The sequence below is a fragment of the Nomascus leucogenys genome, chromosome 9 (genome assembly GCF_006542625.1).
Source record: "Nomascus leucogenys isolate Asia chromosome 9, Asia_NLE_v1, whole genome shotgun sequence".
In the NCBI taxonomy this organism is placed as follows: Eukaryota; Metazoa; Chordata; class Mammalia; order Primates; family Hylobatidae; genus Nomascus; species Nomascus leucogenys.
The window spans coordinates 101,669,837-101,684,009 of NC_044389.1; the positions used below are offsets into that span (position 1 = coordinate 101,669,837).

General features: G+C 42.0%; 1 protein-coding gene across 13 annotated transcripts in view; it reads right to left on the reverse strand.

The window, feature by feature from the left end:
- BEND7 (BEN domain containing 7) overlaps positions 1-14,173 on the reverse strand; it is an 87,491-nt gene that overhangs the window by 46,019 nt on the left and 27,299 nt on the right. For 10 of the 13 annotated variants that reach the window (XR_004031765.1, XM_030819288.1, XM_030819287.1 and 7 more), the window contains 3 exons: positions 12,019-12,360; positions 9,037-9,159; positions 4,880-5,145 (listed from right to left, as the gene is read on the reverse strand). Coding sequence is in view for 12 of the 13 variants with exons in the window: in XM_030819288.1 (XP_030675148.1) it covers positions 4,880-5,145; positions 9,037-9,159; positions 12,019-12,360 (731 nt within the window). In the remaining variant the exon portion in view is untranslated. The remainder of the gene's footprint in view (positions 1-4,879; positions 5,146-9,036; positions 9,160-12,018; positions 12,361-14,173) is intronic. The other 3 variants (XM_030819292.1, XM_030819291.1, XM_030819286.1) reach the window with 1 other exon arrangement.

Below are 14,173 nucleotides of genomic sequence, written 5' to 3' on the forward strand. Positions count from 1 at the left end.
CAATGTGTTGATGAGTAAATTTAAAAAATCATTTGCTTGGTTTACTTTACTTGATCCCAGTGGATCGCTTTATCTATTGGGCCAAGAAGGTGTTAAGAAAACAGATTTCAAGGCCGGGCATGGTGGCTCACGCCTGTAATCTCAGCACTTTGCGAGGACGAGGCGGATGGATCACTTGAGGCCAGGAGATCGAGACCAGCCTGGCCAACCTGGTGAAACCCTGTCTCTACTAAAAACACAAAAATTAGCTGGGCATGGTGGCAGGCACCCATAGTCCCAGCTACTCAGGAGGCTGAGGCAGGAGAATTGCTTGAACCCTGGAGGTGGAAGTTGTAGTCAGCTGAGATCATGCCACTGCACTCCAGCCTGGATGACAGAGCAAGACTCTGTCTCAATTACAAAAAAAAAAAAAAAAAAAAAAGCAAGCAGATTTCCAATACAGATATTTTGATGAATATCCACAATTTATCTTCTGAAAACTTTTAAACTGGCATAATCTAGGATTACTGGAGATTATTTATAGTAACTACAACAGATAGAAAACCATTTCCTATTATTAAAAATTATTTTTAAATATTGTTAAAAACTAATCTGATTGTTTCACCAAGCTGAAAAACAAGAAACGAAAAGCAACAACAACAAAACAAACTTAGGCCATGTATATCTGCTCTGAAAAACACAAATCAATATATATAATCTTGAAAAACAGCGATCATAAGAAATTAACAACTGTCTTCTCTCGGTATTGGTAGAGTATTGGGTTGTGAACTCATGAAGAAAGAATTAAATACTGTATTTTCTTTTTTCTTTTTTTTTGAGATGGAGTCTCGCTCTGTCGCCAGGCTGGAGTGCAGTGGTGCAATCTCGGCTCACTGCAATCTTTGACTCCCGGGTTCAAGCGATTCTCCTGTCTCAGCCTGCCGAGTAGCTGGGATTACAGGCATGCACCACTGTGCTGCTATTTGTTTTTATTTTCAGTAGAGACGGGGTTTCGCCATGTTGGCCAGGATGGTCTCAATCTCCTGACCTCCTGATCCACCCGCCTTGGCCTCCCAAAGTGCTGGGATTACAGGCATGAGCCACCGCGCCCGGCCTAAATACTGTATTTAAATCTGAAATTTAGTTTTGGGTTTCTGCTTCTGTGTATAATTGAGGTTCGAATTTTATTTAATATGTTACTTTTAAAAGGGTGAAATACTCCTGCCCAAAAGGGAAGTATTTCAGTCTATTCCCTTTCTAAAAACACTACTTGTTCACATGTATTTTTTCACTGATAGATATAGATAAATTTTATTTTAAAATATTTATTCCCATAAAGACACTGAGGTAAGAATGCTAAGGTTAAAAAAAGAACTAATATTTATTGAGTGCTTAAAATGAGCCAGGCCTTGTTCTAAGTGCTCCACAAGGATGACTTCATCTAATTCCTCCAATGAGCCAATTCCAGGAGGGAAGCACTTGCTATCCCCATTCTACAGAGAGAAGTGGAGTGGGGAAGGGTCAGGTTCATTGCTCAGGGTCACACAGCTGAGAGTCTAACCCAGGCAGCCTGACCTCAGAGCCTGCTCCCTGACCCATGAAGTTCTCCCCAAGAAACTTCCAAGTAAACAGAATCAACAGCCACAGCTGAAACTTTCAGTTCTTTCATATGATAATCATCCCCTCAACAGTGACTGACTGTTCGTCACGCACAGGCATTGGGCTAGAATGGGCACCCGCACGTCCTTTGCGCAGCGGACAAGGGCAGATGACAGACCTGGGTTGGGGGACACACTCCACTTTTCTTGGCTGTGTGAACTTGTGCAAGCTGCCCATAGAAAGCGGATAAGAAGAATACCTCAAAGATGGCGCATGAATACTATTACTATTATTATTATTATTATTAATAATCACAGTCTCTGCTCTTGAGAAGCTGGGGTGGAAGGATGCATTAACGTGTAAATATTTACCAAACAGTATAGGAAGTTCTATCCAGGAGGATCGTTCAAATCACAGTGTAGCCTTGAAGGGGAGTGGGTGGGTACAGAGAGGAGGAACAGGAAAAAACAAGTGAACTGCAGTGAAATTGAGGAGGAGGCTCTCCTTAAAGCTAAGTCCTAGACTGAATGTTTCCTAAGTTTGTTTTGTATATTGCGCTTAATGCAAATGCAGATGTTTCCTCCTTCGCAGATTAAACAAATAACATTTATTGAGTACCTTTTATGTGCCAGGCACTGCTACAGGATTTTCCCATATACTGTATCTCATTTGATGCCCATAACACTCTGCCATTTTTGACATTTTGGTTGGTTCTGATTAGAACTTAGTGTGTTTCTGCATCTGATTAGGGACTATTGTTATCAGTTTGAAGACAGTGGCTGATCTGCCATGATTGACAGCCCCTTGTGGGGCCTTATGTTTGTGTTTGTGCCATGGGTATATACATTGGCATTTGGGTGACACTATGAGTCACAACGCAAAAAGGGAACTCTATACACTGTGAGTTCTTTGTATTTACGAAAGCGATAAAGCATGGGTTTCCAGTGTCACTTTTCATCGTTTCCAGTGCTAATCTTTCTCCTGTGCTCGAGGTGTCTAGCGAACGTGTTGAGGATATGAAATTCACTTTTCCTTCCCATCCAGAGCTGAAAGCCTGCACTGCTCTTGCTCTCCGCGTCTCAGTTGAAGTCCCAGCTGCAGCTGTAACCCAGCAAGTTTCCCAGATGGGAACCCAGGGCTCATTTCCCACTCAGTCCCCGTGTTCCTCCTGAATGTCTCTCCATGCTCTCCTCTCCAGGCTCACTGCTCCTGTCTAGCCCTCCTGATCTCCTGCCTGGCAGGCTGCACGCATCTTCCTCCGGCTATCTCTATCTTTCTGCCAGCCGCATGCTGTTCTAGCTACGGTTCTAAGATACAGGCACAATTCTTCCTTTACTGGAAACTTGGAATGGCTCCCTCCTGCCCACAGATAAAGGCTGAAGGCCTCACCTGGACTTTCACTCTCTCACCCCACCCTACTTTTATCAATGCCGGCCAGACAGCTGTTCTAGCAACACGGGGCCACTTGCCCAAGCTGATGATTTTGTTTTTTTGTTTTTGTTTTTTTTTTTTTGAGACGGAATCTCCCTCTGTCACCTAGGCTGGAGTGCAGTGGTGTAATCTCGGCTCACTGCAACCTCTGCCTCCTGGGTTCAAGCGATTCTCGTGTCTCAGCCTCCCGAGTAGTTAGGACTATAGGCATGTGCCACCACCTCCAGCTAATTTTTGTATTTTTAGTAGAGACGGGTTTCGCCATGTTGGCCAGGCTGGTCTCGAACTCTTGACCTCAACTGATCTCGGCCTCCCAAAGTGCTGGGATTACAGGTGTAAGCCACCATGCCTGGCCTCACTTTTCTTTAGAAGCATGTTATTCTTCCAAGACAATCAACAGCTAACTGAGTTTTCATTAGTCGGGGGTGGTGGCAAGTACCTGCAGTCCCAGCTACTCAGGAGGCTGAGGTAGGAGAATTGCTTGAACCCGAGAGGTGGAGGTTGCAGTGAGTGGAGATCATGCCACTATACTCTAGCCTGGGCGACACAGCGAGACTCTGTCTAAAAAAAAAAAAAAAAAAAAAAAAATGCTTAGAAAATTTAAGGACTGAATGTACTTTGTGTTGAGGAATAATTTACCTCTCTTTCCGAATATGTGATCTACCTGGGGTTTGACTCAGGGCCCTAGTTGCAATAGCAATATGATATCATTGCATGAGGTGACTGGTCCAGAATAGAACGTTATCATCATGAAAAATGATTTAAAATTAAATTTTTAGTCTAGATGAACTTCTTAACAATTGTAGCAAGTGTTTATAGATTTCAAAAAAAAAAAAAAAAAAGAAACTTTAACACCGAGAATTAGGTAAAAGTTCCAACAACTTTCCAATCTAAAAAAGTCACAAGATGATTATTTTTGTCCCCTCCCTTTGTTAAAAACCCAATGTGGATATACCCTAGCAAACTGTCTTCCCACAATTTCTTTCAAAAATTTTAAAACACTTTTTAAAAAAGCAATTTGTTTCCTACTTAAAGTTTAAAAGGTACGGCCAACCTCCAATCCCATACAGGCCTGTGGGAGTTCGCAGCAGGATTCTCATCCTATGCAATCTGATAAGAATAGATCCCCCATTCTTATTTTAAGAAGTCACCCAACAAGTTAAGGTTCACAACACAAACATACTTAGAGAAAGACATTGTAAATAGAAATGCAATTGCAAATATAGTGCACTATTAAACAAATTCGTTTATGGTCCTATGAATGTAAAATAGCAAGTCAGATGGTTATCTCGGATGTCATCCAACATTCTGGACTGTGGCAACATTCTGGCTATGATATTAAAATAGAAAAACCTTTGCAGAGTGTTAACCTATCATTACACGGAGTAAATGGCATGGCGCTGCCACCTAATTAGCAGTGTGGCTTGCATCTATAAAATAGAATTAGTATGACTGCTCCTTTTTTATTATTAGTTTGTGTTTCCAGAAAGGTGTGACCTTATCTGTATGGTTCTGTTCATTTATGCCCATCTACAAAGGATTTAATTATATTCTTTTAGGTCTCTACACTAAGGAAATTGAAAACTGCCACTGCAAAATTAAAAATGCAAAAGAAATTAGTGGGCAGATTATTTACGCCATCACCCTCCTCCTTTCGGAGACAAAGACTGGAAACCTGTGTAAATAAATAAGGCATAACATTTTCAGAAAAGAAAACTCCAGACAAGAAAATTATTACCAGTCTTCTTTTCTTCTTTCCCACATATATTCTGCAAGTTTCTCCAGTTGTCAAAAGGGAAATCTATAAATACTATAAAATTCCTGAAAGTTACATAGCATTAGAGTCAGCAGCCAGAAAATGGCAACTTACATCTGAGGAAGGTGATTCCAGAACAATGCCGAATCCTAGAACGTGGCTCTCCTCCGGGGAGGTGTGCTCGGCTGCCTGGAGAGCAGATAGCTCAGAGGCCACCACCGCCTTTTTCTCCATCTCTGACCCACTGGGCTTCTGTTTCACAGTAAGAGGTTCCACAGTCTTTGGGGGCACTTTTTTCTTTTTATTTCTCTTTCGTGAGACAGCAGTTCGCTGGGAGCATATAAGGGAAATTGGGGGTTGTTGTCTGTTTTGAGTTCCAACTGCAAATAATAAACAAAAATATGGTACAGGCACATGTGTCTGACTTAGGAAAACTTATCTCCAGTCTATGCATGTGATCTACAAACTGAAACCGAAACGAGGAAAACTCCAGGATGAAGCACACTAAATAAATCTCCCACTGGACCTAAAGGTTACCAAACGCAGGCTCTGAAGCACTTTCAAGTCCTAAAGGCAGAGAAATACTCAGGAGAAAGCGTTACTGCAGGTGAATCGGGACAGCATACTGCTGTGGGGTTCAATGCAGGGAAAGGATTGTGAGCTGTGAGAAAACACCTGAGCATGGCTTTATAAATCATAGGACGCTTCTAAATCAATAAGAACTTCGGAATTTAAATTTGGATGGAGACGGCTGTGCTTCCTTGTAAGCCTGTTTCAGGACTATTCCAATGTCATTTGGGGTTAGACTGATCAGTTCCTAATAATCTACAGGTGCCAAAACTGACAAAGATGAGACAGTGATGATCATTTGGGCAAGACTGATCAAAAGAAGCAGTCTGGGATGATTCTATATTAGGGACCAGTAAGCATGTGGGAAAAGCCTGTTAGTTACTTAATTAGGACCAGTGAATCCTTCCTCACCAAACAAATATTCTCCACACATCAACCACCTCCAGAGCACCCTACTACATGGCCTCAGACAAGGCTACTTCTCTAGACCTCGGTTTCACATAATTGAAGGAGCAATATCTTTCTGTACAAGTCAAGCAAATCAGTGAAATCTAGAAACAGTTCCAAACATGAAAAGCACAGTACAGGAACCAAGTATTCAACCTGATTCTATACTTAAAGAAATCCAGGATGGTAAATTACAGTTCTCACAGTGCACTCTGGGAAGTAATGTTTGCTAGCCATTTAAAAATACTCTCTTGGAAAGTGTAATTGGAAAACATGGCATCATTGTTTAAATCCTCAAGTATTAATATAGCTTCTTAATATGACTATAGGATGTCCCTGCTTTTCAACAGAAATGAACCTATAGGACAAGTGAAAACTAAAGGTCTTTAAATGCATATAAACATGAATCACTTCCTCTTACCTCTTATCAGTCTGAAAATAAAGAATATTTACACTTTGATCCTGATATTTTTGTCTCCAAATTCAAAAGCAATTCATAAATATTAGAAGCAAACTAATTGCACTACATAAAAGCACAGAAGTTTTTAAACCAGTAATTAGTCTAGCTCAATGGTTCTCGACCTTGGCTATACATTAGAATCACTCGAGTTTAAAAAAACTGAGATGCTGGGCCAGGCATGGTGGCTCACCCCTGTAATCCCAGCACTTTGGGAGGCCGAGGTGGGCGGATCACAAGGTCAAGAGATCGAGACCATCCTGGCCAACATGGTGAAACCCCGTCTCTACTAAAAATACAAAAATTAGCTGGGCATGGTGGTGGGCACCTGAAGTCCCAGCTACTCGAGAGGCTGAGGCAGAAGAATCACTTGAACCCAGGAGGCGGAGGTTGCAGCGAGCCGAGATTACGCCACTGCACTCCAGCCTGGCGACAGAGTGAGACTGTGTCTCAAAACAAAAACAAAAACAAACAAAAAAACTGAAATGCCTCAGCCCCACCCCAGACTAAATGAACTGACACTTCCAGGGATGCTGCCTGGGAATCAGCATTGTCTGAAAGCTCTTCCAGTGATTCTGCTGTGCAGCCAGAGTTGGGAACTTCTCTTTGCTCTATCTGCATTCCCCCTCAAGGTTGGGTCTGCACCCTCAGGGTCAAAGGGACCTCAAATAATGATCATGATGGTCTAGGCCCCAGGCCTTGCTAAGCCTCATGATTCTAAATTAGAAATGAAAACGTTTTGGTTTAAGGAACACGGGGACTATCTGAGTTTTTCTTCTCCTTTTGCAAATCTAGACACAGCCCAAGTCTCTGGCACCCAGATCTTACCTCTAGGTCTTATTCCCTGTCTTCTTAAAAGAAAGGTGAAACTTTCTAAATGTAATTTAAATCTAAGTCTTCAGGCATTAAACCTTAAGTAAATCTACCCACATGACACAAATTTTTAAGTTTAAGAAAATTAAAGGAGAGTAATTTATTCAGTTTATCCTTTGTGCCATCCTACAGCTTTGGAATCGTTTACCTCCCTAATCTGCAAAGGTTCAGAAAAGAAAACATAGCGACAAAGTGGCATTTACTTAATAGATTCTAAAAAGGCTTCCGTCAAGGATTTAAATGGTTGCAATTTGTAGTTTGCCATTTCAGTAGTAAGGAGCTTAAGTGACAAAACAAATCATTACAATTTCATATGCATATTTTCTTAAGTGCTAACAAATTCCTCCTCGGAGAAAAGAATCTGAACATCATAAAGTAACCTTTATTTCTGAGCTCCTTATTTAGGAGATGTTAACCTCCGCCAGGTTAATAAGAACACAGATTATCGTAGTGGAACAAGGTGAGTCCAGTGCTTACTGACCTGAGCAAAATGCTTCCTTGGGGTAAAACCAAATTCAGTGCTTAAAAAGATGCTGTTTAGCTGGGCGCAGTGGCTCACGCCTGTAATCCCAGCACTTTGGGAGGCTGAGGCGGGCAGATCACCTGAGGTCGGGAGTTCGAGACCAGCCTGACCAACATGGAGAAACCCCATCTCTACTAAAAATACAAAAATTATCCAGGCGTGGTGGCACATGCCTGTCATCCCAGCTACTAGGGAGGCTGAGGCAGGAGAATCGCTTGAACCTGGGAGGCAGAGGTTTCGGTAAGCCGAGATCGTGCCATTGCACTCCAGCCTGGGCAACAAGAGTGAAACTCCGTCTCAAATAAAAAGATGCTGTTTTTCAGAAAGTAGCTCACGTTACTTCAATGTGATCTTGGGTGACTGATATATCTAAGTATTAAGCTTTTTATATCAAAACCCACATCACTGAATATTAAAATTATACTAGAATTCACTAAATGACATCCTGAACAGCTGCTGAGTGACGACCTTCCGGACTACCATTCTGATGAAAGGGCAGGAAAGCCAGTCACGACATGGCTTAGATCAAGTGGTGATGTCCCTTGACAAGAGGGAAAACTTAATACAATGATTTCTTTCTTGTACCTGTGACAAAAACAATTCTGTTTTCCCTCAATTGTGCAGATCAGAAAATACAGCTGCTATAATGAAGACCTAGACCTCCTGACTTCTGTAGACCGCTCCATGGACTTTAAGACCACGCTAACGAAACAGCTTAGGCTCGTACCACGCCTTATAAGGTTCATTTACATCTACTACATCATTCTATTTTGACAACAGCCCTGTGAGTTAGATATGAATTCTCCATTTACAGATGTGAAACAGGAAGCTCAGACACACCACACAGCTCCAAAAGCAGAAATTGGCGTCCAATCCCAAATTACAAATCCACTGCTCTTCCGTCCCTCAACTTGCCTGATGGCGGTGAAAACAAAAAGGAGTCACATAAACAAAGACGACAGAACAGGGAGGATCTCTGAGCTTCCGCATCCTGAACAGGAGAGAAAGAAAAGCCACAAAGCATAGCCTGGGGCTCCACATTTCTTATCTGCTTAGTCCTTGAACACTGAAGCCCATGCTTCCTAAAGGACCCCTCCATACACAGTTGCTCCCAAATTTAATTAACTGACATTTGTGAAGTACTAGGAGATCATGGAATGAAGTCTATCGAGTACATACACATAATTATATGAGCTGTATCAGTAGCAAGACAAAATATGTTTGATTTGCTAAAGGAAAAATGGACTGTAGAGAAAGCTGAAAAAACAGATACTTGAAAAGGCACAGCAAGACAGCAAGGTGAGAAGGCGGCTTTAATAAAAGCACAATGAACATTCCAACGGAAGATGTCAGATATGCATTAAAAATCAAAGGACTCATTCCGAGGCCTGATCCTTGTACCTGCTTGAATTTGCATTAATTTCCTCATGGTCTTGAGCTCTTGTAGAATGGCCTGCAACGTTGACTGGCAGTTACAAGTACAGCAGTTTGATCCAGCTGATGAATTCACCACTGGAAGTTCTCCTGAGCATGAAAGAAAAGAATGACATACTCCAAACAAACCAAAAAAAAAAAAAAAAAAAAAAAATCATAAAGGGGTGGGGAGAAAAAAGAAAGTATCTTGGCAGGATTTTGAAGCATGTGCAATTATGATGAAGCTGTGCCTAAGGAAAACGTACCCACTAATTATCACAACCTACATCTGGGGGTCTGACTTTATCTAATTATCCAGGCTCCTATACTGTAAGGTGCATGCTGTGGCACCGTGCGGGAGCCCACACGCACACACACGCACACAATGAGTGGGCACAGCAGGCCTCCCTATTGTCAGAGCTGTTCATCTCAAATAACAATACCTCAAAAACTCACTCGAAACACACTCACGCTAGTTCACACAAAGAATGAGCGCTGAGGACAGCCTTGCAAAAAAAATTTGGTAGCTGTGTTTAAGAGTTCATATTAAAAATTAAATGAGTTCTATTGAAAATAGTTTTGATATTAAGCACATTATTTCAAAAACAAAGAACTGTGCACACATGAAAACTTTTAGAATACTCTCTGGGTGTGGCGTTTGGGGTGGGGAAGCACAGAGGGGCAGGGATGGGAGGATATATTCGAATTGGATGCGTTCGAGGGTATTGGTGAGCTGGCGGGCTTTTCTCCAACTTCATAAAGCAAATCTTTCTACCTCTTTTCTCCATTCCCGTGTCTTATCTTTCCCTTGCCACAGCCTCTTTTGCACTGTTTAAATTTAATGCCTTTTCCTTGGTAAACCTATCTTATTCTGTTTCTCTCATAGGTAAGCAAGTATCTTCTATTGTCCTTAGAATAAAATGGGACATTTGGACATTGCTCTTACAGTGGGTTCCCTCCAGCACCTGTTCACCTGACCACCATAAAATGGAGCAGTTTACAGACTTCCAGCACTTACACTGTCTCACAGGCCAGCAAGGTAAGTTCCATGGTTTTGTTCCAATTATGTGTTTTATTATACTTTATATACCTTATATCCTGTAATAGGCATTATTTGGGAATACTATAGAAAAATTCACCAGAGCAAAACCATGAAATGCTTCAAGGTAACGTAGTGATTGTAGTGGTACAATTATTTACATTCAAAATTGCAGCAAAATTGTAATGTTACAACTTTAAAAGTGTAAATAATCCCAATGAAATACAAAGTAGTCACAGTTTTATGTAATATATTTCTTTCTTTCTTTTTTTCTTTTTTTTTTTTTGAGACAGGGTCTCGCTCTGCTGCACAGGCTGGAGTGCACCAGTATGATCTTGGTTCACTGCAACCCCCGCCTCCCAGGCTCAAGCCATTCTCATGCCTCAGCCCCCCAAATAGCTGGGACTACAGGCATGCATTACCACGTCCAGCTAATTTTTCTATTTTTTAGTAGAGATGGGGTTTCGCCATGTTGGCCAGGCTGGTCTTGAACTCCTGGCCTCAAGCAATCCACTCATCTTGGCCTCTCAAAGCGTTAGGACTACAGGCATGAGCCACTATGCCTAGCCATATTTCTACTGAAAACATAAAATCAGTATCTATTTTCAAACTGATATGGGGGAATTTATGTTTGTAACTTTTACTAACTTTATACTTTTCAAAGTAAATCCACTGTCCCTGTTGTATACTGGGAAATAGAACACTGTTTACCCAAAAGTTACTGATGTGGGGTTTATTAACTTCATACATACCTAAGGGTATTACTTCTCTTATTGTCTCTTCCATGGTAGTAGAGTTAGAAAGGTCTTAAAGAATAGTCACTATTCCAAGCACCATCTTTATCATTTTTGGAAGACAAAACCAAACCTTTTCAGCTTGTTATAAATCATTTTCTAATTTTAAAGAGAACTGACTTTTTACTTTTATGGAGGAGTCATTAAAGAGCTGTGTCCCTCTAACCTGGACGCATGCCAGCATGGGAACTTTGATACTGGCTTATGTAATATTGAGAGGCAGAGAAGACACCCATACATCTCTAGGGTCCTTCGCTGTCACATCAATGTCTCAGGATGGCTTTTCACGCCTCTGAACCGCAAATTGTGTTTTAAAAAAAAGTCAAAACAATTCTCTTTTTCTTGAAGGATATTGTGAAATGAAAATGAATGGAAAAAAATCCTTAACTTCTTAAGGAAACTGAAAATGCTTTCTTACCTTTTTCTTGTTCTCTTTGTGAAAACTATAGATCTGCACATCTCTACAGAGTTTATAGAACAAATATTATAGCATCCAGTGTGGTTGGATAGAAAACTAATATGACCACAGAAAGCATCAGGTTTTTTTCCTTAAGCTTTGAAAAAAAATTGTCATTTGATTCTTTTCTTAACAATTAGGAAACTTAAATTAAGAAAATTTTACTTTAAAGGAATACTTTCCATTGCTAATGAAGCATGTTACAAAATAGGGATCACTGGGTTCAGTACTGATGTGGGATGCTGGGTTATCGGCCCCCCACCCCCGTCCGCCGCCGCCTTTATCTGGGACTCTTCTGATAATGAGTAAGGTGAAGGAGTAACCAAGAGGATATGTTACTAACACACCATAGGACCAGGAAGCTTCTTTTAAAGACAATGGGGAGCTCTTTCTGCCCTAATGTTCGGTTTTTTTTTGTGACAATAATATCTGTACATGGGCACAAAATGATTGCTTTAACTTCTTAAAGGGCTAAAATCTCTACCAGGAAATCTCCACTTATAATATAGAAGCCCCTGTCTTTCCTAATTCTCAATTCTGTTTTTTGATAGTCTTCAACTCTTTCCTTTGTGTCTCCCTGTCTTTTAAAGTAACTCAGCAAAGCCAGGTAATTATGGGAGGGTTTAATAAATTGAACTCAACACACTGAATATTTAGAAATAAAACACAACAGTACAAACCCCCATGAGAGCCTTCTGAATGTTTGTTGACAACCATACCATTGGAGCTCACAGCAGGGTGGGGCTGGCTTTGGAAGGTTCTAGAACGGGTGCCATACTGCCCTGAGAACTGTCCACTCTGGGGCGGTAGCTCATTCCACACACCACGTGAAGACGGGTGGAGGCTCTGCGGGGCCTCAGCAGATGAGTTCAAACGCGGAGGCCAGACTAAATCCAGGTCCTGGGGCTCTTCTTTTAGTTTCTCTCCTTCTTTGCCAACTCGCTGATAGATCCGCCCAGTGCTGTCGTTCAGCAATCTTCTCATCCCTGTAATTTGCTTTTTTATTTCCATGCTTTCATCTCCTAATGGAAACAGGGCCAAAGTTAGCACTCTAAATTAGTGAAAGATTAAACAGTTCACTAACCAAAAAGAAGAGAAAGAAAAAACAACCCTCTTTGGAAATGGGAAAGATGACTGATTCTATAAACTTAATCTGTAAAACACAAAGGCAGGAAAACTGACTACGGTCTGAAAAAACCCATCCTATTCCTGGTGCATCTCATTTTAGTCTCTTTCTGCAAGTCTCTTATGATGAAAGAGGTTTCTGGAGAGTGTGTCATCAGGAACAAACATGACATTCCCTCTTTGGAAGTATTTTCTGAGGGAGAAGGTGCTGAGGAAACAGGCTGAGACAGAAGGTCAAGGATAGAACTGGACGGCGGAACCCCTCTGCTCTGATGTGCCACAGCCACCCGCGAGGAATGGGCAGGTCACTAAAGTGCTCTGCTCGCTGTCTGTCAGCTTCACCAGGTGGGGCAAGGACAAGGAAGAAAGCCTGGACTGGCAGGGACGCAGGGCTTCACTACTGACACGATGTCCTCCAGGATGACACGCTGCCGCTAGAGACATCACCTTCAGTGAGGATGGCCGAGGAGACAGAGAGGCGCCGAGGGTGGCAGCGTGGCAAGCGAGGGGGCTTTGTCTTTCTGGCACCGACTCCCATCACATCAGCCTGGTGATGACTGAGGGGTCCCTGCCACTCAAGGTCACTGGTGGTACCAGCACTGGAAGGGCAGAAGTGCAGCCCCCCCACCCTGCCCTCCTCCCAAGCCAAACGCACTGCCACCTCCCCTGCAGCGTAGCTGCGTGCGAAAGGTCACAGGCCACTTTGAAATCCCACCTCACTCACCTACACTGACTTCTTTTTTTAAGATTTTTCTCCCCCCTCAGGAAAATTTTTTTTAAATAAAAGAACTTCTATACTGTACTGGGAGTACTTAATAAATATTAAAAGATGTCTATAATATTGTACAGATAGAAAATATTTTCAGCCGGCCGTGGTGGTTCACACCTGTAATCCCAGCACTTTGGGAGGTCGAGGCGGGTAGATCACCTGAGGTCGGGAGTTCGAGACCAGCCTGACCAACATGGAGAAACCCTGTCTCTACTAAAAATACACAATTAGCCAGGCATGGTGGCGCATGCCTATAATCCCAGCTACTCACAAGGCTGAGCCAGAAGAACCCGGCTCACCCAGGAGGTAGAAGTTGCAGTGAGCCAGGATGGCACTATTGCATTCCAGCCTGGGCAACAAGAGCAAAACTCCATCTCAAAAAAAAAAAAAAAAAAAAAAGAAAAGAAAAAGAAAATATTTTCTATCAATAATAATATCAGAGGATGCTGATATCTATTAGGAGCTATTTCAAACACACTATCTTCTTAAACTGTGCATCAGCCAGTATCTTCATAAAGATGAAGAGAAATTAATTTTTTTTTCTCAAACCCAGAAGATAAAATCTTAGGCCACTGTTGGGCATAGTGGCTCACACGTGTAATCCCAGCACTTCGGGAGGCTGAGATGGGCGGATCACTTGAGCTCAGGAGTTTGCGACCAGCCTGGGCAATATGGAGAAACCCCATCTCTACAAAAAGTACAAAAGTTAGCCCAGCATGGTAGTGTGTGCCTGTGGTCCCAGCTACTTGGAGGCTGAGGTGGAAGGACTGCTTGAGCCCTGGAGGCAGAGGTTGCAGTGAGCCGAGATTGTGCCACTGCACTTCAGCCTGGGTGACAGTGGCAGACCCTGTCTCAAAAAAAAAAAAATCTTAGGCCAGGGTATGTGTGTGTAAACATTCATGCCGTTTACTCTAATAAATGCTTGAAATTTAAACTGTAAG